The 27,205-nt window shown below is 42.5% G+C and overlaps 1 protein-coding gene across 1 annotated transcript; it reads right to left on the bottom strand.

Moving 5' to 3' along the window:
* Positions 1-7,096: 7,096 nt before the first annotated feature.
* On the bottom strand, positions 7,097-8,065 carry LOC149449630 (olfactory receptor 11L1-like). Its single transcript, XM_089693000.1, has one exon. It carries the CDS (start codon positions 8,063-8,065, stop codon positions 7,097-7,099), a length of 969 nt encoding a protein of 322 aa, XP_089549126.1.
* Positions 8,066-27,205: the final 19,140 nt, after the last annotated feature.

Below are 27,205 nucleotides of genomic sequence, written 5' to 3'. Positions count from 1 at the left end.
TGAAATGCTTCGCTTTTTAAAAAAAATGGGCTTTTGTTTCAAGCATGGAATTTGGGTGTTTTTATTACTTTTTGGGCTTTTTTTATTTTATGTTGATAGGAGCTTCATTTCACGTTTGGGGTAAGCAAAGCACAGCATTTACTTGTTACTAACCATTTGTTCTTGGAGATACTTTTTGATCATAGCATGCCAGTGTATCATTTGAAAAAAATAACTGTGCAAGAACAGTGTGCACCTGAAGCATCTCACATACCCCCTCATTACCAGAGATGAAAAGTTAGTCATACACCAGTTAGGCCTAATATTCCTGATAAAAGATGTTCTGATGCAAGACCATTTACACTGCTGTATTTTCTGGAGTATCTTAGTTCCTGTTGCAAAAGCCCCAGTCAGTGCTGGATGTCTCCAGTACATTTGGGTCTAATCTTGCTGTGTCATCTGTGCCCTCTTAATTTTTGTAGTAAAACACCTATCTACGCTCTTTCCTTTAGTACATTTTGACCAATTCTCTAATTCTCCCTCATTACGAATGTCCTGCTGCTGGCCAATTTTAGACTGCTGTATCAACGACAGCCTCTTAACTTTTAATGAGAGAATAATAGACATAATAGACTAGAGGCCAATATCTACCATCCAGCTGTAGTGGATCTATTACTGTTCGATGAAAAGTCAACTACCCCCTTAGGAGTTGCTGAAGGTTTGGGTTCTTCTATAGTCTGCACAGACAGGCAAGATGTATTTTCACAGATTTGCATCCAGGAGACAGTAACCAGACCTTAAGCTTTGATTTGAAGTTTTATTAGGGGATTTTACCTTGAATAGGTTTAGGGGTGTACGGGATGCCCAAGGGTTATTGCAACTGAGGACAATCTTCCTGAGCAATGTACAAGTCTCTTTAATTGCAAAAACAGATTCTTCTTCTTGTTGGAGATCTAGCCAACATTTCCTGTTGTACCACCCCAGTCCCTAGATATCCCTCTCTTCAGCTGCACTGGGTGAATCCCTGAGCAGGGGATCCAGGGCCTGCCACCAGAGTGCTCCTTCCCCTTTTTGGTCCAGGGGGTGCAGGTTTACTCACTCTCTGTGAGCAGATAGGGTCAGTGGCTGTTATCAGGCCTTCTAGCTGGACCACTCCTTTCCATGCTGAATAGGTGGACCTCGCTCTGGGGGCGATGAAGTCCCAAGCTTTCCTCCTTCCAAGCTCCTCTGCCTGGAGGTGATCCCTTTCCCACCTGGGTCCCCTTCCAGGCTCTTGCTCTCCAGCCTACTTCTCCATCTTCTACCCGAACTGTCATGCTGCTGAGCAGGCTCGGTTACTCTTAAGGGCTGTCCTGGCCGCTTGCCAAGCCTCCTGTTGGCCAAGATCCCCTAAGAGTATAGATTAGCCATGTATGCATGCATTTTTGATGAAGAAAAAAGGCACTGGACAGCATCTGGATATGGACCAGTCCAAAAACGCATCTAAACAACTGCGCGGTCATGCAACACTGTACCCATACAACATTTTTATCATTTTTGTCACACAAATAGAGCTTTCTTTTGGTGGTATTTAACCACCACTTGAGTTTTTATTTTTTGCACAATAAATGAAAAAATCTGAAAATTTTGAAAGAAATTTTTTTTTCTTTGTTTCTATTATAAAATTTTGTAAACAGAAAATGTTTCTCCTTCACTGATGTGCATTGATGAGGCAGCACTGATGGGCACTGATGAGGCCGCACTGATGAGGAGGTCCTGGTTGGTATTGATGAGGAGGCACTGATGAGGCTGCATTGATATGCAGGCACTGATGGGCACTGATAGGTGGCAATGATGGGCTCTGATAGGCAGCACTGATGGACACTAATAGGCAGCAGCAAAGGGCACTGACTGGCGGAACTGACTGGTGGTGCTGATAGGCGGCACTGACTGGCAGCACTGTTGGGCACTAATGAGTACTTTTGAGGCTGCACTGATAATCAGGGCATTGATAATCAGTACCTGGAGTATCAGTGCAGATGTATTCTTTGACAGTTGCTGGATATCAGCAGTATTTTCCTCATGCTGTGACAGCGTGAGGAAAGTACTGCCAATAACCGGTAAGTGTATTTACATAGTGATCAGCTGTCATTGGCCTTTTACCATGGCATGTGATCAGCTGTCTCCAAAGGACACAGCGATCATAGAGAGCGACGGGTGTGCGCTGCTGGGGGTGCATTCTGGGAGGACGTCATATGATGCCCTTATAGAACTGAACAACCGTGATGTAGTCAATATTCGGCTATAGCGCCGTCAAGTGGTTAAAAAAAAATAAAACACTACAACAGAATCTTGTGTGTAATAAAAACAGAAAGATTTTATTAGCACAATGACTAAGGGGTTAGCAGTTCTGCCTAGCACAGACCTGAGCAAACTGTGGCCCCAGGGCCATATCCATCCCTTTTGGCCCTCCACATCTGGCCCTCCATGCTTCCAGTCTCAGCATGCCTTTCTGAGACAGGTTCAGAGAGGCATGCTAACAGATGTCTGAGTGGAGAGTTGCAAGAACTGGAAAGAGAGGGCCTGAAGAACTGATAGGTACAGCAGGGAGGCTTGAATCAGGCAGGAGAGAGTTGCAGAATGAAGTTTGGACCTCCACAACAGTCTCAGTTTCACATATGGCCCCATGGGAAAATTAATTTCCCACCCCTAGCCTAGCAACACTAGGATAGTGGGTTCCAATCCCAACCACAGAACTCTCTGCACAGAGTTTGCATGTTCTCCCTGTACCTGTGTGGGTTTAGCCAAATTACTCTGGTTCTCTTCCACACTCCAAAGACAAACTGGTAAGTTAATTGGCTCCTGTCTGAATTGGCCCTATTATGTGTGAGTATGAATGTGAGTTAGAGACCCTAGAATGTTCTCTCCTGGAGGGCAGTGACCAGGGGCGGACTGACCATTTGGGAACTTGGGCACTGCCCGAGGGCCTGGGGTCAGTAGGGGGCCCCATGAGATGCCCCTGGTAACTTTTCATAGGCTTTTTTAGGTGTGGTTTGAGTGTGGGCGAGGACACAGGGGCCCCATGACCCCCTGTTGCCCAGGGGCCCCATCGGTTGTCAGTCCACCCCTGGCAGTGACTGATGTGAATGTACAATATATGTAAAGTGCTGAATAAAATCATATACAAATACCTGTAATTAATAAATAATTGTTGTGATGGACGGCTTGGCACCCAAGACCTGGGTGCTTCCGTCAAAGAACTGCTTCCTTGCTGCTGTGATACAGGACCAAGGTATTATAGCTGGGCATTGCACACAAGAATAGACGACACTAACTTAGAACTGCTTTACTGAACAGCAATACGGGTTTTTATATACTTTAAAAATAGGGGCAGTCCCCACATGAAAAATAAAACCAAATAGCACACCTTAACATAAACACATAAACATCCCACAATGGTTTGGTAACAAGGTAAAGTGGACACAATACTAATCACATCTCCAAGAGGATTAGCAGACAGACAAACACAATAAGTGACTCAAATAACTCAATTAACAATGGGAATGGACACCTTGCAGGCACACATTGGGAGAAGGACAGTAAACACATAACACCTTAATAAAAAAGAATACACATAACAAGAAAAAGTCCTCAGCATCAGATTGTTTTGAGCTGAATATATTAACATCTGCTCTGAATCAAGGAAGAGGGGTTGAAGCAGGAAAGCTGGTGAGAGGCCCCAAATCTGCATCCTGATCCTCCAGTTCTCAGAGTCTGCGTGTTTTGGGAATAAATGGAATTTAATCCACCATAAAACTGCTCCAAAAGCCCCCCAGGCACACAACTCCCATAGAATAGAGCCCCCTTAGTTGCCAGGGCCAAGGTCAGTAGACAAGAGGCTAACCTGCAGTCTCCTCCAAAAGCCCCTGCCTGGTTGCGTCTGTCACTATAATAAAATATCTCATTAACATGTTGATGAAGAAGGGAGGGAGAATCCAGGGAAGTCAACATATAAACAGATAAAACCATAGCTTTAAGTGCTTGCAAACCCTAAAAAATGAGCATCTCTAGCTGCCTGATAAACAAACATTTGAAATCATTTCACTATATCAGTCCTATAAGTGAAAATAACTGTTGATCCTGCCAGAACTCCCACAAGACTGCGTGTTTCTATACACTGTGATTCCTCTTCCATGAAATCTCAAGCATTGTTATCAGCATTGCCCGGTTCACCTTTATGAACTACAGAACATCTCCACCTATAGGGATGAGAGGCAGGGGAGGTCTTCTTTAGTCCCAACACACTTCCTGTCCTGGGATGACAATGGGGCTTCTCCGTATAGTAAATTAGCATTGTGTCCCTAGGACAGGAAGTGTGCTACTAACAGGATCACCGGATGAAAATAAAGAGAAAAAAGAAAAAATGGATTCAGGTACCACATCAAATTCATGGATGAAATGGATTCAGGTACCACATCAAATTCATGGATGAAATGGATTCAGGCACCGCATCAAATTCATTGATAAAATGGATTCAGGCACCGCATCAAATTCATGGATGAAATGGATTCATGCACCTCATCAAATTCATGGATGAAATGGATTCAGGCACCGCATCAAATTCATGGATGAAATGGATTCAGGCACCGCATCAAATTCATTGATAAAATGGATTCAGGCACCGCATCAAATTCATGGATGAAATGGATTCATGCACCGCATCAAATTCATGGATGAAATGGATTCAGGCACCGCATCAAATTCATGGATGAAATGGATTCAGGCACCTCATCAAATTCATGGATGAAATGGATTCAGGCACCGCATCAAATCAATGGATGAAATGGATTCAGGCACCGCATCAAATTCATGGATGAAATGGATTCAGGCACCGCATCAAATTCATGGATGAAATGGATTCAGGCACCGCATCAAATTCATGGATGAAATGGATTCAGGCACCGCATCAAATCAATGGATGAAATGGATTCAGGCACCGCATCAAATCCATGGATGAAATGGATTCAGGCACCATATCAAATTCATGGATGAAATGGATTCAGGCACCGCATCAAATTCATAGATGAAATGGATTCAGGCACCGCATCAAATTCATAGATGAAATGGATTCAGGCACCGCATCAAATTCATGGATGAAATGGATTCAGGCACCATATCAAATTCATGGATGAAATGGATTCAGGCACCGCATCAAATTCATGGATGAAATGAATTCAGGCACCGCATCAAATTCATGGATGAAATGGATTCAGGCACCGCATCAAATTCATGGATGAAATGGATTCATGCACCGCATCAAATTCATGGATGAAATGGATTCAGGCACCGCATCAAATTCATGGATGAAATGGATTCAGGCACCTCATCAAATTCATGGATGAAATGGATTCAGGCACCGCATCAAATCAATGGATGAAATGGATTCAGGCACCGCATCAAATCAATGGATGAAATGGATTCAGGCACCGCATCAAATCCATGGATGAAATGGATTCAGGCACCGCATCAAATTCATGGATGAAATGGATTCAGGCACCGCATCAAATTCATAGATGAAATGGATTCAGGCACCGCATCAAATTCATGGATGAAATGGATTCAGGCACCATATCAAATTCATGAATGAAATGAATTCAGGCACCGCATCAAATTCATAGATGAAATGGATTCAGGCACCGCATCAAATTCATGGATGAAATGGATTTATGCACTGCATCAAATTCATAGATGAAATGGATTCAGGCACCGCATCAAATTCATGGATGAAATGGATTCAGGCACCACATCAAATTCATAGATGAAATGGATTCATACACCTCATCAAATTCATGGATGAAATGGATTCAGGCACCGCATCAAATCAATGGATGAAATGGATTCAGGCACCGCATCAAATCCATGGATGAAATGGATTCAGGTACCATATCAAATTCATGGATGAAATGGATTCAGGCACCGCATCAAATTCATAGATGAAATGGATTCAGGCATCGCATCAAATTCATGGATGAAATGGATTCAGGCACCATATCAAATTCAGGAATGAAATGAATTCAGGCACCGCATCAAATTCATAGATGAAATGGATTCAGGCACCGCATCAAATTCATGGATGAAATGGATTCAGGCACCACATCAAATTCATAGATGAAATGGATTCATACACCTCATCAAATTCATGGATGAAATGGATTCAGGCACCTCATCAAATTCATGGATGAAATGGATTTATGCACTGCATCAAATTCATAGATGAAATGGATTTATGCACCGCATCAAATTCATGGATGAAATGGATTCAGGCACCACATCAAATTCATAGATGAAATGGATTCATACACCTCATCAAATTCATGGATGAAATGGATTCAGGCACCTCATCAAATTCATAGATGAAATGGATTCAGGCACCGCATCAAATTCATAGATGAAATGGATTCAGGCATCATATCAAATTCATGGATGAAATGGATTCAGGCACCTCATCAAATTCATGGATGAAATGGATTCATGCACCGCATCAAATTAATGGATGAAATGGATTCAGGCACCGCATCAAATTTATGGATGAAATGGATTCATGCACCGCATCAAATTCATGGATGAAATGGATTCAGGCACCGCATCAAATTCATAGATGAAATGGATTCAGGCACCTCATCAAATTCATGGATGAAATGGATTCAGGCACCATATCAAATTCATAGACGAAATGGATTTAGGCACCGCATCAAATTCATGGATGAAATGGATTCATGCACCACATCAAATTCATGGATGAAATGGATTCAGGCACCGCATCAAATTCATAGATGAAATGGATTCAGGCACCGCATCAAATCCATGGATGAAATGGATTCAGGCACCGCATCAAATTCATGGATGAAATGGATTCAGGCACCGCATCAAATTCATAGATGAAATGGATTCAGGCACCGCATCAAATTCATGGATGAAATGGATTTATGCACTGCATCAAATTCATGGATGAAATGGATTCATGCACCACATCAAAAGGCTAGAAAGCCTAAATTTATTATAATTTGGTTTAGATACACTTTATGTTAATAAGAAATCTTGAATTCTCTTTCACTAAAATATATAAAAACATACATGGCTATCGTACACTAATAAATTTAAAATAATGCCTAAAACAATCCATCATTTCCTGATTTCGTAAGCTATAAATCATGGGATTAAGAAGAGGAATCACAACCGTGTATAACAGAGAGAGCACCTTGTTTAACTTTGGCAAATTTTGCTGTGAAGGAACCATATAAGTAATAAATACTGATCCACAATACATAGAGACAGAAGCTAGATGTGAACTGCATGTGGAGAAGGTTTTCTGTCTTCCAGATCTGGTGGAAATTCTCAGGATAGTGGAAAATATGGAGATATAGCTCACAATGATCAAGATAAATGGAACAATGCTCAGAAACAAGGTTATGAAGAGAACCTCCATCTCTATCAATGATGTGTCTGAAGAAGACAGCTGCAGAAGTGGAGCCAGATCACAAAAGAGGTGGTCAATAATGTTCAAACCACAGAACTGTAGGTGGCAGATCGTAATTGTTAACGTGACCATCACTGTAAATCCAACCGCCCAAGCCCAAGCCACCAGATGGTTGCGAGTGTTAATATTCATGATGGAAGAGTATCTCAGAGGGTTACAAATAGCCAAATGCCTGTCGTACGCCATAACCATTGAAAGAAGACCCTCTACTGTACCTGATGAAGCTCCCAGGTAGTGCTGAACGATACAACCATAGAATGACATGGAGCCACCATTCCCCCATAAAATGTACAGAATGTTAGGTGTGATTGTGGTGGTAATAAATATTTCACAGGCAGATAGGTTACAAATAAAGAAGTACATGGGAGGATGAAGTCTTGGACTGGTAGATATCAAGGTTATAATTAACATGTTCCCTGTTACTGTAGTCAAATATACAACGAGGAACAAAACAAAGATAATATTTTTTATGTGTTGGAGATTGCCAAACCCTACAAGAAATAACTCAGTCACCATTGTTTTGTTCTGTCCACAGGTGGCCTGTTGGTAGAGTTTACAGGTAGCAACCATTAATATGTATAGTACAGAAAATATCCACTAAATAATGATAACAGACAACTTTAATGAGTTTCATTACAGAATGAATGAGACACGAAAGGCTTTGTTGTGTTTGACACATTTGATTAGTGTTTTCTCAGATTTATGTCATATCCAGGGCTGTGGATAAGGGGGTGCCACCAGTCCTTCTGTATGGGGCCAAGGCCAGCATGGGGGCCCAGGCAGCTGGGGAATTGGATGTGGGCAGGGAGGGTGATCTGCGGGACGGAGGGGGGGAACTGATTCCCCATGTGTATCTGGCTTTTTCTTCTCTCCCTCCCACCTGCTTTCAGCTGCTACAGAGAGAGCCATACAAGGGATTGGCTTGAGTTATTGCCCCCCCCATCACACTTATCACCTTCCCTGTGCACTATAAGTTTCCCCCTGCTGGCCAGGCTTTCCTGTGTGCCCCCCCCCCCCCCCGCCTAACAACCCTACGGTGCTGCCGGCTTCCCTTGTCTTGTTCCCATCAGCAGCTGTAAGCACACAATAGGATCCTTCAGGATGAAGAATGTTGGAAGGGGCTGGCAATATGTCATACTGACCAGCCCCTTTTTTTCCTGAATTAACACAATGAATGATCACTCACTGTTTTCATTAATATCTAAAGCATAGTAAATTGTGTTTATCTGGAAGGCTTGTCAGTTTGGATGTATGATGCCCGTGATTTCTAACGGCAGCCCTGGTCTTACCCCACACTTACTTCTAAACCTAGATCATTTATTACACTTCCCAAATAAAGCTGACCCCTCCATTTGTACAGGAGATAATCCTAAAGTGGAACTAAAGGGTGAATATTTACCTATCCAACAGTCCCTCACTGGAATCTTCTTATGAGTTCTGGTCTTTGGGCCTCTTTATTGGCTGGCGGGGATGATGTAATTCCTGCGCATGAAGACATGGCATCCAGACATGGAGGTATCAGCCCAACACTGTAAGCTGAGCTAGGCATGCTTACTTACAGCTTGATGCCTTTGAATTTGATGGTCATAAAAATTAACAAGCTGAGACTTGGAAGCTCAGAAAAAAATGTGTATTTAGGTTTAATTTGTGCTGCAGATTTGCCCTTCTGGCTGAAAAGTACACTTAGAATACCGAAACAAGGGCTAAGTACCCAGTGTTGTACAATTCTCCTGGCAATTTAGCTGATATATAGGAAATTGGAATGAAGATTAATTGAAGATATTTTGGTTCTTTTTAGCCCATCTATACTGTTGTATCGTCCTACCTCATAAAAGCCATAGTCTTCATGTCTGTACTGACCAGAGCTTAAAGTTGAAATCAGCTAAATGTAATTTTGATAAATGCCTATATGTTTTGTTATGGTCTATAAACTGGAGGCTCTGGATGGACAGTTGGATAAATGGTTCTATATTTAGGATGTATCCGGTCTATAAACCAGAGGCTCTGGGTGTACAGTTGGATAAATGGTTCTATATTTAGGATGTATCCGGTTCATAAACCAGAGGCTCTGGATGGACAGTTGGATAAATGGTTCTATATTTAGGATGTATCCGTTCATAAACCAGAGGCTCTGGATGGACAGTTGGATAAATGGTTCTATATTTAGGATGTATCTGGTCTATAAACCAGAGGCTCTGGATGGACAGTTGGATGGATGGTTCTATATTTAGGATGTATCTGGTCTATAAACCAGAGGCTCTGGATGGACAGTTGGATAAATGGTTCTATATTTAGGATGTATCCGGTCTATAAACCAGAGGCTCTGGATGGACAGTTGGATAAATGGCTCTATATTTAGGATGTATCCGGTCTATAAACCAGAGGCTCTTGATGGACAGTTGGATGAATGGCTCTATATCTAGGATGTATCCGGTCTATAAACCAGACGCTCTGGATGGACAGTTGGATGGATGGTTCTATATTTAGGATGTATGTGGTCTATAAACCAGAGGCTCTGGATGGACAGTTGGATAAATGGTTCTATATTTAGGATGTATCCGGTCTATAAACCAGAGGCTCTGGATGGACAGTTGGATAAATGGCTCTATATTTAGGATGTATCCGGTCTATAAACCAGAGGCTCTGGATGGACAGTTGGATAAATGGCTCTATATTTAGGATGTATCCGGTCTATAAACCAGAGGCTCTGGATGGACAGTTGGATAAATGGCTCTATATTTAGGATGTATCCGGTCTATAAACCGGAGGCTCTGGATGGGCAGTTGGATAAATGGCTCTATATTTAGGATGTATCCGGTCTATAAACCAGAGGCCCTGGATGGACAGTTGGATAAATGGCTCTATATTTAGGATGTATCCGGTCTATAAACCAGAGGCCCTGGATGGACAGTTGGATAAATGGCTCTATATTTAGGATGTATCCGGTCTATAAACCGGAGGCTCTGGATGGGCAGTTGGATAAATGGTTCTATATTTAGGATGTATCCGGTCTATAAACCAGAGGCTCTGGATGGACAGTTGGATAAATGGCTCTATATTTAGGATGTATCCGGTCTATAAACCAGAGACTCTGGATGGACGGTTGGATAAATGGCTCTATATTTAGGATGCATCCGGTCCATAAACCAGAGGCTCTGGATGGACAGTTGGATAAATGGTTCTATATTTAGGATGTATCCGGTCTATAAACCAGAGGCTCTGGATGGACAGTTGGATAAATGGCTCTATATTTAGGATGTATCCGGTCTATAAACCAGAGGCTCTGGATGGACAGTTGGATAAATGGCTCTATAATTAGGATGTATCCGGTCTATAAACCAGAGACTCTGGATGTACAGTTGGATAAATGGTTCTATATTTAGGATGTATGTGGTATATAAACCAGAGGCTCTGGATGTACAGCTGGCCACTGGGACATAAAAGAATTACCAAAATTTTCTGTCCACTCTCTAAAATTAAGGAATTAAAGTGGTTGTAAGGGCAGAAGGTTTTTTATGCATGAAGGCAAAAAATCTTCTGTGTTCAGCAGTCCCCCCCCTTAATACTTACCTGAGCCTCATCGCCATCGAGCAATGTGAATTCCTGCCTCGGCTGTCGCAAGTCTTTACCTACTCATTGGCTCCTGCTTCTGTCAATCACAGCCAATCAGACAATGAGGAGAGGGAGGGGGTGGAACCAAGCTACAGCTCCATATGTAAATGTTCAGACAGAGCAGTGAGTGCTCCCATAGCAAACTGCTTGACAGACAGGAACAGTCAGGAGAGACTGCGGGGGAACCTAGAAGAGGAGGATCCAGGCTGCTTTGTGCAAAACCACTACACACAGCAGGTAAGTATAGACATGTTTGTTATTTAAAAAAAAAACCCTTTTAAAGATTATATAAATTTAGTTTCTTCCCCTATGGGTGGAAAGAAAGAAAGCAACTTGATTTCCCCAAAAACACAATCAGTGTTTGTGGGTAATAGCAGCGCTATTGTGTTCTGCTGACGGGGGTCACAGCGATCATTGCTGCCGGCTTCATCTGCCGGCAGTGATAGCATTAAAAAAATCAGACAAGCTGGTAGTACTGAAGTCAACTTCAATACAATCATCCTGCCCAAAGATGGATCAAATCTCGGCCGGTTCCTGCTGAATCGGACTATATTGGATCCATCTATGACCGACTTAAGTTAAAAGTGGTCAAAACTGAAAAGGTACACTTATACAATTCTGTTATAAAATGTAAAACAAAGTAATCTTAACAAAGATATGGCATCAAAATGCAATCTGAAATTCTTAAAAAGTTTTTTAGTCATAAGAGCAGAACAATAACAGCCGATTTTACATATAAATGAATGCACATTGTTATCGGGAACCTCCTAAAGGTAGCTCATCACGGCAAGAACACACCAGGTATAAACATACCATGCTGATGATCTTAGTCCTTTAGACCTGTCTAGTCCATGATTCACACATAAGCTTCCTAACTCTCGGCCAGAAGACGTAAACATGCAAATAAACATAGCGGTGTATCCTGGTTCCAGCTGTCATATAATGAAAACTTGAACCCAGTTGTCACATTTTATAGTTTTTGATGCTTCATTATAAAGCCATAGGGAATACACAACAGAGATACAAATGACCCCGTGGGAGGCAATTAGATTTAAAATATCCTCATCTTGTGGAATGTTTTCCAATCTGTTCAATGTATTTCATGGACAAAACAAATAAATAAACACATCAATCATGCATACACAGTATCTTGCTCTGCATTGGTATGTTATTGTCTATACATCCATGTCTAGACAGAAAAATCTCATGTCTTTAAGCTACGTGGTAAGTCAGGCTAAAAAGGATGCATGACCATCAAGTACGACCAGAAAACAAATTCAGCTTGTCCAGAGGAAGGCAAAGGCTTAACTCCACGGAAAGGCAAAATGTTCCTTTTCAGTTGGGCTGCCCCTGCACTGCAAGTGTTAAATGTCTGGTAATGTCTAGAGGACCACAAATACACTTTTGTTTATCCAGTCTTCCAGTCCTACAGGTTCCCTGCAGCCTGTAAGGCTATTCCCTGCATGCTCTTCTCCCCTTTGCTCTGGTGGTTGCAGGTTCTCTGATATCACAATTGATATAATCCAGAAATATTTAGACAGAATAAAGATGAAGAAAGCACCTGGACCGGATGGCATACACCCACGGGGCCTTATAGAATTGAGCTCTGCCATTTCAAGGCCATTGTTTCTAATTTTTAGAGACTCTTTAATGACTGGCATAGTACCACTGGATTGGCGTAAGGCCAACGTGGTGCCAATATTTAAAAAGGGGTCAAAATCTTTACCAAGTAATTATAGACCTGTTAGTGTAACTTCTATAGTTGGGAAGATACTGGAGAGTTTAATAAAAGACCACATAGATGAGTTCTTGCTGGAAACAAATATGGTAAGCCACAGAGAGCATGGATTCATGAAAGACAGAAGTTGTCAAACAAATCTGATTTCTTTTTATGAGGAGGTGAGCAAAACCTTGGACAGAGGGGTGGCTGTGGATGTGGTATACTTGGACATAGGGGTGGCTGTGGACGTGGTATACTTGGACAGAGGGGTGGCTGTGGGCGTGGAATACTTGGACATAGGGGTGGCTGTGGACGTGGTATACTTGGACAGAGGGGTGGTTGTGGACGTGCTATACTTGGACAGAGGGGTGGTGGTGGATGTGGTATACTTGGACAGAGGGGTGGTGGTGGATGTGGTATACTTGGACAGAGGGGTGGCGGTGGACGTGGTATACTTGAACAGAGGGGTGGTGGTAGATGTGGTATACTTGGACAGAGGGGTGGCTGTGGATGTGGTATACTTGAACAGAGGGGTGGTGGTAGATGTGGTATACTTGGACAGAGGGGTGCTTGTGGACATGGTACACTTGGACAGAGGGGTGGCTGTGGACTTGGAATACTTGGACAGAGGGGTGGCTGTAGACGTGGTGTACTTGGACAGAGGGGTGGTGGTGTACGTGGTATACTTGGATTTTGTAAAAGCGTTTGACACAGTCCCCCACCATGGCTAATGTGTAAGGTAACATCTACGGGCTTGGAAAAATCCATATGTAAATAGATAGAAAACTGGCTAAAAGATCGTATTCAAAGAGTAGAGGTTAATGATTCATACTCTGAATGGTGTAGGGGTGTCAGTGGTGTACCCCAAGGTTCAGTGTTGTCAGTTGTGTACCCCAAGGTTCAGTGTTGTCAGTGTTGTACCCCAAGGTTCAGTGTTAGGACCCTTACTTTTTAATTTATTCATAAACAATATCGGGTCTGGGATTATAAATCCCATTTCAGTCTTTGCAGATGACACCAAGCTGTGCCTTGGAATAACGTCCTTACAGGATGTCTTCAATGTACAAGCCGACCTCAATGCTCTGTGTAATTGGGCAACTATGTGGCAAATGAGGTTTAATGTTGATAAATGTAAGGTTCTGCACTTGGGGGCTAAGAATATGCATGCATCATAAATACTAGGGGGGGTACAACTGGTTATTGTTTCTTTACTATCTTTCTATTCCCAATTCTTTTTATGTTTTGTGATTAAAAGCTATGTTTCTCTTTAATTCTCCAGACCTTTCTCGATTTCACACCCTTCCACTATTTCTTTGGAAGTTTAAGGTCCATACCATCCTGCATTTCAAGCTCAAGAACAACAGGTTGTATACTAATTTGTTTGGAAAAGGTGTCATCCAGAAAAAGATCTTCGGTGCTAGCCTACAATGCCTTTGCCCCACACCTAATTTGTATGTTCCTTCAATGCTTGCCGATGAAGCCCAGTCACAGACATGTGGGGAGACCCTGAGAAAAAGGAGTACAGTACAGGTTGATGTTCCAGTTGCACATCTCTTAAGGATTGCAACATTACCCACTTCAGAATTTTACCCTGGGTGTCACAACCACAGCCAGACCATATGGAAAAAAAATATATTTGAAATGTATTTTAAAAATATTCTTCCCAAATATATTGACATATATTTGAAATGCTACAATTTTGGCCATATTCAATATATTTCAAAGAATATTTCAAAGTATATTTCAATATATATATATATATACATACTGCATGTTGAAATTCGTTTTTATATATTACAAAATATATGAAAAATATTTTTAAAAATATATATTTTTAAATATATTCTTCAGATTTTTTGTAACATATAAAAATGTCATCTTAACATATATTTTTACATATATTTGTACATGCATTCCAAAAAATGTAGATTTTATTTTTAAGAAATACAGTATAATTGCAATGTATTTTTAAAAATATTTTTCATATATTATGTAATAAAAACACATTTCAACATGATATATATATATATATATATATATATATATATATATTTTTTTTTAATATATTGAATATGGCCACAATTGTAGCATTTCAAATATATGTTGATATATTTGGCTAAATCCTTAAGGTCTGGTATACTGCACTGGCAATGAGAGAACCAGAACTCTTGCTAAGTGGAAGAGTGGGTATGATAATAAAGTTGGCAGTGCCTCTACCAAGGACAGGGCCTCTTTGAACAGAGAGGATTCCCTTTCCCGAAAAATAATCTGTATTCTAAACAAAGTGCAATGTAATTAGAAGCACATAAACTACTGTAACCAGCATATGATAATAATCATAAGTATATAGATGCAAAATAGTATAGAAATAATTCCAATAATTTAATAAAACCAGTACATATATTCAATGTTTGAGCAGATATTATCAACAAAGAGCCCAATAGGAGTCCTGGTGGAACTGTGCACTTGTACCCAGGTATATATAGTCATTTGTAGAGATACTTCCAGATGAATGTTGAAACAAAGTCTTGTTTTAGAGGCCTTAGAGGATGATGCAGTGTCTGTCTTTGTGCCAGAGACCTGAAGACAAGATCTATGGTGATAAGGAGACCATCCAGCCATTACCCATCCAGCCTGGAATGCAGTCCTAGTTACCTAGCACTGTGCATGTGAAAGATAGTAATAGGACAGAGATACTGTGTTTGTCATGAGAATTCAGCAATACACTCAAAAAGCTATGGACTGTTACAGCTAAACTATTAGAACATAGAAATCCTTGCATAATTATCTATTGTGACCTGGCATTAGTAGCATGGACAGGTCATGTGGTGAAGACCTTCTCTCTCTCCACTTCCTCCTTCCAGGATCTTTTTCCAACAACCCCAGAGTCAGGAAGTGGCATACACAATTATATATTATAGTGTGATACTAGCAGCTGACAGTAGAGGGTGTGGATCCCTACACCAGTAAAACTGCCAATGAAGAGACAGTGGTATAACAGGCCACTACTATGCCTAGGGCTGATTGTCAGAGATCTGCACTGGGGACCTTTTTAACCACCTTTGTTTTGCTAGAAAATTACTTAGAACTCCCAAACATTACATATTTTTTTAGACAGAGGCCCTAGAGAAATCAATGGTGGATTTTGCAATTTTTTATTTCACATCGTATTTATGCAATGGTTTTTCAAATGCAATTTTTTTGGAAAAATAGTCTTTAATGAATTTTAATGCACAAAAACACAAATAATAACCCTTTTGTTTGGTAAAACATAATGATTTTACACCTCATGATTTAAAATTGTGCACGCTTGTGGAATGGCGCCAAACTAGGGTACTTGTACTAGAAATATTGCTCTCATTCTGACATTCGTGATGACAGCTTACTTGTGAGGTGATATCGCCGTTTACGCATGCGGGACTGACGTGTGCCTTCACCTTTTCACTCTAGTGTGGTGGTACTGGACGCTTTAAAATTTGTTTTAAATTTTATTATTTCTTTTATCTGAATTTTTTTTCTTTTTAGGCTGTCTCTTTGTTTTTGTTATCACTTTTATTGTTATCACAAGCAATGTAAACATCCCTTGTGATAGCAATAAAGCATGGCAGGTCCTTTTTACTGAGACATCTGTGGTCTATTAGACCCAAGATCTCTCATCTGCCCCTAAAAACATCTGCTCAAACCAAGATCAATATGAACAGATGTTTTCCTAATCCAGAAATGGATTGTTTACATTCTACCCAAATTGGAAGTAACAAAATACTTGCCACTTCTGATCTCTTAGAGATGATCGGAGACATCCCGGTTCCCAATCAGCTCTATGATCAGGCAATTGAACTGCCAGCTTCAGTCCTGGGCCCCTGGGTGGGATGGGAGAGCCCAGAGAGGCACTGGAGGGAGGTGGGACACCTTTTCAATGCCTGTAAAAAGCAATCCTGTGGCTAATTAGCTACTAGGATTGCTGTAACACAAAGGAGGATTGCCTCCTGAAATAAAAACAGTACTGGGGTAATGCCTTTAGCTTCAGGTATCATCCCAATGTAATCACTTAGACCTGGCGATGTACATGTACGTTACGTGATCTTAACATATCTGCTGGAGTGAAAGCATTCCTCCAAATTACCACAAATCTAAAGGTCTTAATGCCATCTTTGCAAATCTATCGACTTTGCAGATGCTTCCATTTCAGCTAATGGAATCATTCCTTGGCTTGGGTTTATGGTCCATGCTAAACAACAGTGGCAGGTGCCTAGTCTCCATTATGTTTCCAGAGGACCATTCCACAGCCATCTTTATTTTGCCCAGAAGGCTCTCCCTGCTCTCCACCAGCACGTAGAATGTAATGAATGAGTCAGGAGAGGAATACAAGGAGAAGAGTTGGGGTACTGACAGTGAGAAGGAGGAAAAGGTTCAGGCTTCAAGGGTGTTTTTTTTTTCACTCCCACCAAACCCTGGGAGTTGTACGTGGTTAGGATGATTCCGGTGGGGTGACTTTGGATCCTCCGATGCAAGCAATTGTTTGGCAAATTGGAACTTTTATGCTCAAATGCTTGTACAAGGACCTGAGAACTCAGGTAACCAAAGAGAGGGTTAGTTTCCTGATATAAAGGTAAAATGGGCAATCTACCGCCACCTTCACAGAAGGAGCACAAAATGCATCACTTTGTACAAGGACTGCATAAGAATCTCTGCCATAATTCCTAATGGTGGAAGGATCCCCTCTAATGACCATCATGTCCCCAAGCCTTTGACCCCTAAAGCAGTTTTTTTAAACCACAGCAACCAGGCTTGGCTGTTGGCAGAACTCACAGGCACCTCCTGAATGACATGAATACTCACTCCATTGGTTCTGGGACTGATACAGACACTTTCAGAAGTGAGGTCCAGGTGGGCTATGGTGTATACAGGCTGAAGCACTAGCCAGAGATTGAACAGCTTGTACTGTATGTACTGGAGCTTATTGCTGGCTCTGAAGCCAGTGTGCTGTCTGGTAAGACCCACCTGAAGCTGTAAAATATAGAACTAGACTATAACCACCTCCATGTCCGGTTGTTTGAGCTCCATTTTGTCAAGTCTCTTTGTGCTTCAACCCACTTTTATTTTGATATCTATTTTTTAATATTTTTATTAGGGTTGCGCTGATACCTTTTTTTACCGGTACCAATACTTTCGGTCTAGTACTTGCGGATACCAAGTACTCATACTTTTACAGTGCAATTTGAGCCCATAAAAAATGAGTGGGCTCAAATCGAACTGCAAAGAAATGCATGATATTTGACCGGGAATTAGGTGCGATTCCTGTCTGAATCGCATGCGGTTTTCCACACAGCTCCGGTGTGAACTCAGGATTGTCATAGTGACTTCAGCCTGAGTTCACACAGGAGCAGTGTGGGAAACCTCCCTGTATGACAGCAGAGCTCCGGCTCCCGATCCAGCTGCAAACATCAGCAGCTGCGGCTTGGGCTCCTGCCTCTCCCGTGGCTTTGTACCACAATTCAAGAGGTGACTGTCTTCTCTGCATCTCCAGCATCTCTCTCTCCCCCCAACCTCGAGCTGTTCAAGCCATCCACCAGCCAATGCGTATAGTGAAAGTTTACCTTTACAGAAAATCTGTATGGCTGCCATACATTAGACCCCCTCCCCATCTCCTCCAGTCCTGCTGTACCAGATTGTCATGATCCCTTGCTGTCAGCCATTGAAAAGTCACTTTACTGGCCTGGGTATTTTAAACCCCCACTGCTTAACCTCATGCCTTTATTGCTTGGCCAATACGGACTACAAGGATTCTAACTGGTCAGCATTGTCACATGGATGGCGCTGACAAATCAGAAGCCATCTAACCTGTGCTGTCAGCACTGCAAGGAGAGGCGATTAAACTGGGTGTTTCAAATCCCCAGATTGGTGAAGTGGCTTTTCGGTGTTGGACAGCTGGGGATCACAGCAATCTGGTACAGTGCGGGACAGGGGGGAATGGGGAGGGGGACCAGTCTAAGGTCACCTTGCATATTTTCTGTAAAGGTAAACACGGGCTGGTGGATGGCTCAAATCGCTGGAGGCTGGGGGTAGAAAGCCACTAGAGATGCAAGTACAAAAGCCATGGGAGTATGAGGAGGAGCCTGAGCCACAGCTACTGATGTCCGCAGTCAGATCGGGAGCCAGAGCTTTGCTGGTGGAATCCGTCATGTGGGGAGGTTTTCAACACTGCTCCTGTGTGAATTCAGGCTGAAGTCACTATGTCACGTACCTGATTGGAAACTGAAATAACGAGGTCGGCCTCACTTGTGTCACTAGCCCTGACCCCACAGGAAGTGGAACAGTGGGTGTCTAGGGACCAGGGGGACAAGAGCGCCAGCAGATGTTGTTTGCAGCTGTTGCAGTTGGAGACTTTGGAAGACTGATGAACCTCCGATTCAGGATCAGTAGTGATATGCAGAGCTGGTATGGTAGGTCGCCAGGTGTGTACCAGAGCAAGACAGGAAGCTGGGATGGGAGACAGGAGCAATGTCATAGGAATAGCCGGGGTCATCAACGGGCGGACAGCGAGGTACCAAATCATAAGCAAGCCAAAATCAGGAGCAGAGCTGAAGTCAGGAACAAGTATCAAGCAGGAGATAATCAGAGTCAGGTCAGGAACAAGCCGGGTCAGCAACAAGGAAATCACACAGGAAATGAGCAGGAAACAGGGAACAGCTGAAGACCAGTCAGCACTCAGCACAGGCAGAGGCACTTTTTAAATAGTCTGTCTGGCGCCAATCTTCACCATGCGTGTGCACGTCCGTGATCATGCATTTCTGGTCACATGCGCACGTCTATTCACCAGCTGTCTCACGGGAATTCCCTTATACACTATGACAAGCCTGAGTTCACACAGAAGCTGTGTGGGAAACCACAGACAGGAATCTCACCGCATTCCTGTTCAAATTGCATGCAATTCTTTGAAGTGCGATTTGAGCCCACTCATTTAGGTATCAGTTTCAGGTATTGGGAGCATTTGCATGAGTACTTGTGCAAGTACTTGGTATCGGCACTGATATCAGTATTGGTGCAACCATAATTTTTATTATTTTCTTTATTCTTTGGTATTGATGCTGTGATTGGCTGCACACACCAGAGGCCAGGCACATCCACAATTCCTTCACTTTGACAGCATAAACTTCCACCTCCCAGGCTCTCAGCAGCCAGGTATTTTTTTTAATATTTATTTCATTATAATTCATTATATTTAGAGCACTGAAGGCATAGCCTCAGGAGGAAAATCTAAGGCTATAGGTCCACAATGCAGGGGAAAGGGCAGCAAATGGACATGCAAAATCCTATAGCCAGAGGAAAGAGCAGACATCAACAAAAATTTAGTGTAGAATTCAAACCAGGACCTTCCAAAATAAATGACAGACAGATCTAAAAAAAGGGGTAGAGGTGTAACGGCATGAAGGTAGTGGGTGCTGAGCCTTCCTCCCGTTCGCCATCTTTTCCCTCCACCATTTATTCCTCCCTCAAATCCTCCTCCTCATCTGCCTTCATCTCCTTCATCTCCTCCACCTCCTCCATCTCCTTCAACTCCTCCTCCCTATACTCCTCCTCCTCTTCCTCCATAACCTCTTCCATCTCCACCTCCAGCTCCTATGTGATTTTTGCATAAGGAGAGGCTTTAGGGAATCAAGATGGAGAGAATAAGGAGGATTGTTAACCGAATCATACGTTGTGAAGCATTTTTGAAAACTGCCCTCTTCCTCCAGTTTATGACATAGACAATCCTTTAAGACTTATATACATATATAGAATAGGCCAGACTCGATGGACCACTTTGGTCTTTTCTCTCCTTCTCTATCATCATTCTTCTGTTTCTATAAAGCCTTGGTTGTCAATGTTAGGCATTGACTGCAATCAGAAGAGCAATATGTAGCTGAAAGAACTGACACACCTGGAATTGTCAGATTCTTCTTGTTTTTTCTCCCTGACTGCAACTCTGTAATATGGGTCTAGTGGGGGCATTTGTGTGTTTACATAAATCATTTTGATGTATTTACCAATAAAAGTATATTGTAGGTTCTAGCGGGAGGGGTGTTTTTGAATGCAAGCTCTTGCATTTACATTTTCTTTAAGTTTTGGATAAATAGAGAAGGATTAGTGACCCCCTAATAGGTTTTACTGCTGATGTCCCCACTGGGGAGACTCGTTGCTTCTTTTTGTACTGGTTACCGTTGTCACAAAGACAAAAAGTGATGAAAAAAAGGCAAATGTTACCAAAATAAGAGTTGAGGGTTGAAATGATAACTCACTTTGTATAGATTTCCTCTCATTTTCTGTTGCATCTAAGGGTGAGGAAGTCATAGGTACTCTCTTGGCATAGACAAAGACCACAATATATAAACTGGAAAATTATAACATGTCATTGGTTATACATACACTGTAAACGTTCTATTAATACACGTTTTAGCAAAATATTTACAAAACATTTACCCAGCATATACATATGTGTTCAATTGAATCCAATTAGAAAAATGTGTGACTCTTGGGTAGAAGAACAAAGCTTGGGATGCACCTCATTGATGCCAATCAATATGCTCATTCTGTCTTCAGCTCAGTCCTTGCCGTTTGGCCATGCTCCTCTGGGGAGCATAATGATTGGTATCAATGAGGGCGTCCCAAGCTTTGTACTGTGGTGTATGTGTAGAGCGGGATCTCTTCTTTTTCGGACCAGCAACTGTTGTGGAAGTTAAGCTGACCATACACCCACCCACACACTGCCAGGATCATGTAGCAATCTTGGGTGAAACATGCATGAATCTTGTTTGAAAACAATTGCGCTGAATATAACCCTCCCTGCTGACTTGGTTGAGTGCTTACAAGCACAGTTCTCACATTGTTGGATGTCCCTTTCTATATATTTCCTGGGAATTAAACTCACTAACTCCTATTCCACTTTATTTTCAGCCAATTAGTACCCTTTGTTGGGTTCCTTGACCGCCCTTCTTAATTTGTTGCACTTTCCTTTTCCGTCATGGATAGGCCAGATACATGCTGTCTTGCCCAAGACCCTTTACTATTTTCGCACTTTACCCTCCATTCGTCTCTCACAGAATAGGATTGTCTGCTTCCTATGGGCTCATAAACACCCTATAGTCTCCAGGTCTACTTTATTTTTTTATCTATTAACAATTTTTATTGGTTTTCATGAAATACAAAAACAGTATATTTCAAAAGGTTAAGAAGAGAAAATAAACATAACAGAAAGATACATCGATGGCAAAATTAAATAGTGACAGGACCAGCGGAGTCATAAATATCAATGTAAAGGATATCAGGGCCTTGCAACGTGGACCGGCATAGAAGAGGTGAAAGTATCCCATGGGAGCCAAATCATCTCAAATACAGCAAACGAACAACTATGTAGTGCAGTCAAATATTCCATCTGTCTCACATCAGCAATGAGTTTGTACAAAATTGACATTGAAGGAGGAGTAGAGGATAACCAACACATAGGAATGCTTCTCCTGGCCGCGGTCAGCACATGGACAGCGAGTTTCCTGGATAATTTAGGTAATCCTGGGAATGGTAGACCCAGTAAAAAATGTAAGGGATCAAATGGGAGAGAGACATGCAGCAATGAATTCAACAAGGAAAGAACATCCTGCCAGAAAGGGGTAATGGAGCTGCATGTCCAAAAAATATGATAGAGAGAACCATGGTCTCTACTACAGCGCCAGCAATCAGGAGAAGCACTCAGATTATAAGCATGCAGAACCTCAGGTGTTTTATACCATAACATCATAATCTTGTAAATATTTTCCTTAAAAACCACACAGACAGAAGATCTAGATGCATTTTCCCAAATTTTCTTCCATGTTAATAAATCAATGTCACGTTGTATGAATTGAGACCACCTACGCATGTAAAGGTGAGTATCATTGGATAAGGAGGGGGCTTCCATAAGAAGTTTATAAGTATTAGAGATTATACCCCTATGGTGGGGACCCTGCATACATAAACTTTCAAAGGGAGTAGGTTTCCCCAGAGTCAATGAGGGAGATAAAGTGGAAAAAAAGTGGCGTATTTGAAGATAAATATATAGGTGTTGAGGAGGTAAAAGGGCTTTTTTCTGGAGGACTGGGAATGAGTGTAACTTACGAGTCACCGGATGTACCAAGTGACGCAGTTGAAAAAGGTTAGCTACAACCCAATGAGACATCCGGGACATGGACATATTGTCTGGGAGATTAGGGTTATAGAGGACATTTGTCAGTGGGGAGCAATCAGAGGCCAATGTAAATTTAGCCCTACATTTCCGCCAAACAGTCAGAGAAAAGTACATAGGTCCCAGAAATAAATGGCGAAAGGAGGAGACATCCACTGCTGAGGTCGACCAAAGGAGAGAGCATGGATGAGCTGGGGACAATTGCAAAGATTCGATCTCAGTCCATGTGTTGGGAGGATGATGGGAAGACCATGACATGAGAAAACGAAGATGAGTTGCGTAGTAATATGTTATAATATCCGGGGCCCCCAAGCCCCCCCTAGATCTTGGGGAAAGCAAAACGGAACGTGCAATCCTGTGCCGCCTATTGTGCCAAATAAAATGCAGGAAAGATTTCTGAAGAGAGTGAAGTTTGGACATAGGAATGGGAACGGGGAGGGTCGCAAACAGGTACAAAAGTTTAGGCAACACTGTCATTTTTAATACGTTAATGCGTCCTAGGAATGAAATGGGCAAGGCATCCCATCGTTTCAGAGAGCGAGAAATTGCTATGAATAGTGGAGGGAAATTGGCCTCGTATATGGATTGGTAAGAGGAAGTAAGATTAGTACCTAAATATTTTAAAGAATGGGTACACCACCGATAGGGAAAGGCTTCCTGAAGCAAGGATAATGTGACAGGTGGGACGTGAATTGGGAGTGCCTCAGTTTTAGACGTATTAACTTTGTAACCTGAAATAGCCCCAAATCGTTTCAAGATCTGATGCAAAATCGGTAAAGAAGTATAGGGACTCGTGAGTGTGAGGAGGATGTCGTCTGCAAACAGCGATAATTTGTACTCATGGGTATGGGAATGTATCCCGCGAATATTCGGATTCGACCTAATGGCTGTGGCCAGTGGCTCCAGGCAAAGAATAAACAGCAGAGGGGAGAGTGGACAACCCTGACGTGTGCCATTTGACATCTGAAAAGGGAGTGAAAGAAAAGATGCTAACCTGACCTGCGAAAATGGGGAAGAATAAAGGGCCTTCAAGGCTGCTACAAATGGACCCCGGAAACCAAACTTCTCCAAAACCAGAAACATGTAGGGCCAGCTTAACCGGTCGAAAGCTTTTTGAGCGTCCAAGCTCAGCAACACAGCAGGGGTGGAGGATCGATTAACCAGATCAACCAGATCAATAGTTCTCCTGGTGTTATCCGCAGCATGTCTGGAAGGCACAAAGCCCACTTGGTCCCTATGTATGAGTTTGGAAATAATTCCGGACAGTCGGTTGGCTAAAATTTTTGTGAAAATCTTGTAATCGGAATTAAGTAGGGCAATCGGACGGTAGTTGTCTACAATAGAGGGATCCTTATCGGGTTTAGGGATAACCGAGATATAGGCTCGTGAAAATTCAGTCTGGGGTGTGACCCCCTTAAAAAGATCTCTGTAAAGAGAAATGAGATGGGGAGCCAGGATACCAGTAAAGGATTTATAATAAGTGTAGGGTAAACCATCCGGACCCGGGGCCTTACGAGAAGGGAGATGTTTAATTGTATCAAGTAATTCCTCTACCGTAATGTCGGCATTAAGAATGGCAATGTCTGAGGGTGATAGTCTCGAAAATGACAAGGAATCAAAAAAATTGTCAAAGGATAACTGTGTGAGAGGCGGGTGGAGGTCTGGGATCAAACAGTTATACAGTTTCTCATAGTAGGAGCCAAAAAGTGTTGCCATGACCTGAGGATCATAGGTAGGACTGCCGTTTGGTTGGATTAAAAGATCAGGCATCGTGGAAGGAGACTGAGCTTTAAGTTGATTGACTAACATACGATGGGGTTTGTTGGAAAATTCATAAAATTTCTGTTTAACCCACAGCAGGGATTGTGCAGCCTTACTGGAGTCGAGGGCTTTAATTCGGTCACGTAAAAATGTTACCTTCCGGAGCCCAGAAATGGAAGGCTTGGCCATCAACCGTCGTTCCGCCGAAAATAGTTGATGTACAAGAGAGGCCTTAGCACGTGCCGCAGATTTCTTTAAACGAGAACCCATAGGCGAAATACCGCCTTATGGGCCTCCCATAAAATAGAGGAAGAGGCTACGGAGCCAACATTGAGGGTAAAATAGGTATCAAGTCCCCGAGACAATTCATCCCTAAGATGATCTGTGGAGAGGAAGGTCTCATTAAGGCGCCAATGACATGGTTTGGGTAGAGCGGGAGGAAAGAAAAGGTTTAAAGTCAGAGAGGCGTGGTCAGACCAGGTAATGGGGTTAATTTCAGAAGAGACCAAGAGTGAAAGCAATGGGGCAGAGATGAAAAAATGATCTAAGCGGGAGAAGCTACGGTGAGGGGTGGAGTAGAAAGTAAATTGTTTATGGGTGGGGTGTTTAATCCGCCAAGCATCGAAGAGACGATGCTCCCTTATCAGTCTACGAAAGGATTTTGAAGCGGAGCATTGCCGCTTTGAGGGTGTGGACTCAAAAAGAACTTTCCTGTCCTTATGGGGGGATAAAATCAAATTAAAATCACCCCCAACAATCACATGTGAAGTGGAAAAAGAGTCTAAAGCGGCGAGTGTTTGGGAAAGAAATTGCAATTGACCCGTATTGGGGGCGTATAAATTCAGCAGAACAAGGGGAGTGTTACCCAGCATACATTCCAGAATAATGAAACAACCTTTTTGGTCAACTCTGGAGGAAACAATCCGAAGGGAGCAGTGCGACCCAATCAAAACTGCCACCCCAGCCTTCCCGGAGGGATCAAAGGCCGAATAGGCTTGGGGAAAAAATCTTGAGGCAAAACGAAAGGAGCCAGCTGATTTGAAATGGGTCTCTTGAACAAAAATAATGTCTGCTCCTGAGGATCGAAATTCCCTCAAAGCCATCCACCTTTTTTGAATGGAGTTGAGGCCCTTGACATTATACGACATAAACCGCAAAGCCATTATAAAATAACAAAAATTGAAGCAAATGTGTTAGCCTAAAAAAGAAATGAAATACCATCGATGCAATAGAAAAAAAAACAAAAACAATAAAGTAACACAGAAAGGTGTAAACATAGAAATTGACATAAGTATCCATGAGGATATAAACTCGGGAACAACCAATTGGCCCAAGTCGTCTAGGCCTATGGCTAGACAAATTCGGGAGCAGCACGACAACCAAGACATCAGAAAAATCGTCATGCCCGGCCAGATAAAACAGAAGTGAGAAAATGCACCCAACAATGGTTTGGCCGGACAGAAAAGAGAAACCCAAAAAGAAAAAAATATTATGTAAAAAAAAAAAAACCCAGGAAGGAAGGATCATCACCGGAAACACATCGGAAGGGCACCCCAGAGAATCATCATACAGATGGATTGATCTACTGAGGGTGACGTGGACGCTGTGGGGTACGTGTGAGTCTCTTCCGACCTCCGCGGACTGGAGTCCAGATCTTGTTGGGGGTGGCGGATGGACGAGACGGAGTTGGTGGCAGAGGGGACACATCTTCAGGCAAAGGTGGAAGTCCCAGGCGCTTTAAGAAGGAATCCACCTCTTGAAGATCACGAAGCACGACTTGGGAATTATCCCTAGTCACGACCAACCGGAAAGGAAACCCCCATCGATAAAGGACATGATGTTGTTGGAGGTGTGTGGTGAGCGGCTTCAGGGCTCGTCTCTTGGCCAAGGTAGTCGGAGACAAATCGCAGAAGAGTTGGAGTCTGTCACCTTTAAATTCCAGAGATGATTTGTGGCGAGCAGCTGATAATAAGGCTTCTTTGCTCTGAAAAAAGTGGAAGCGAACTATGACGTCGCGTGGTCTGGTGCCCTCGACAGGTTTTGGGCCCAGTGAGCGATGAGCCCTATCCATTCGCCAATCCGTTTCCGGAACCAATGGAGCAGTTGCGCTAAAGAGGGACAGAAGGTGGCGGTGCAATTGCGCATCAGCGATAGATTCGGACATACCGCGTATACGGATGTTTTGGCGCCGTTCCCGGTTTTCTAAATCCTCTTGCTGGAGTTGCATTTGGGACATGGAATGCTTCAAATATGCGTTATCCTCTTCCAAAACATGAACGTATTGCACCAAATCATCAAACTCAGTCTCCAATTTATCCGTGCGGTCTCCAATCTGAGTTATTTCCCCTCTGAGATCTAATGCCAGCTTTCCAATTTCAGCGGATATGGATGCGGTAATATTGCGCAGAAAAATTTGCAACTT

Source organism: Staurois parvus, unplaced genomic scaffold (genome assembly GCF_062004578.1).
Source record: "Staurois parvus isolate SC_StPar_1 unplaced genomic scaffold, SC_StPar_1.0 ptg000609l, whole genome shotgun sequence".
NCBI classification, from domain to species: domain Eukaryota; kingdom Metazoa; phylum Chordata; class Amphibia; order Anura; family Ranidae; genus Staurois; species Staurois parvus.
This window is presented reverse-complemented; position numbering and strand designations above follow the sequence as displayed.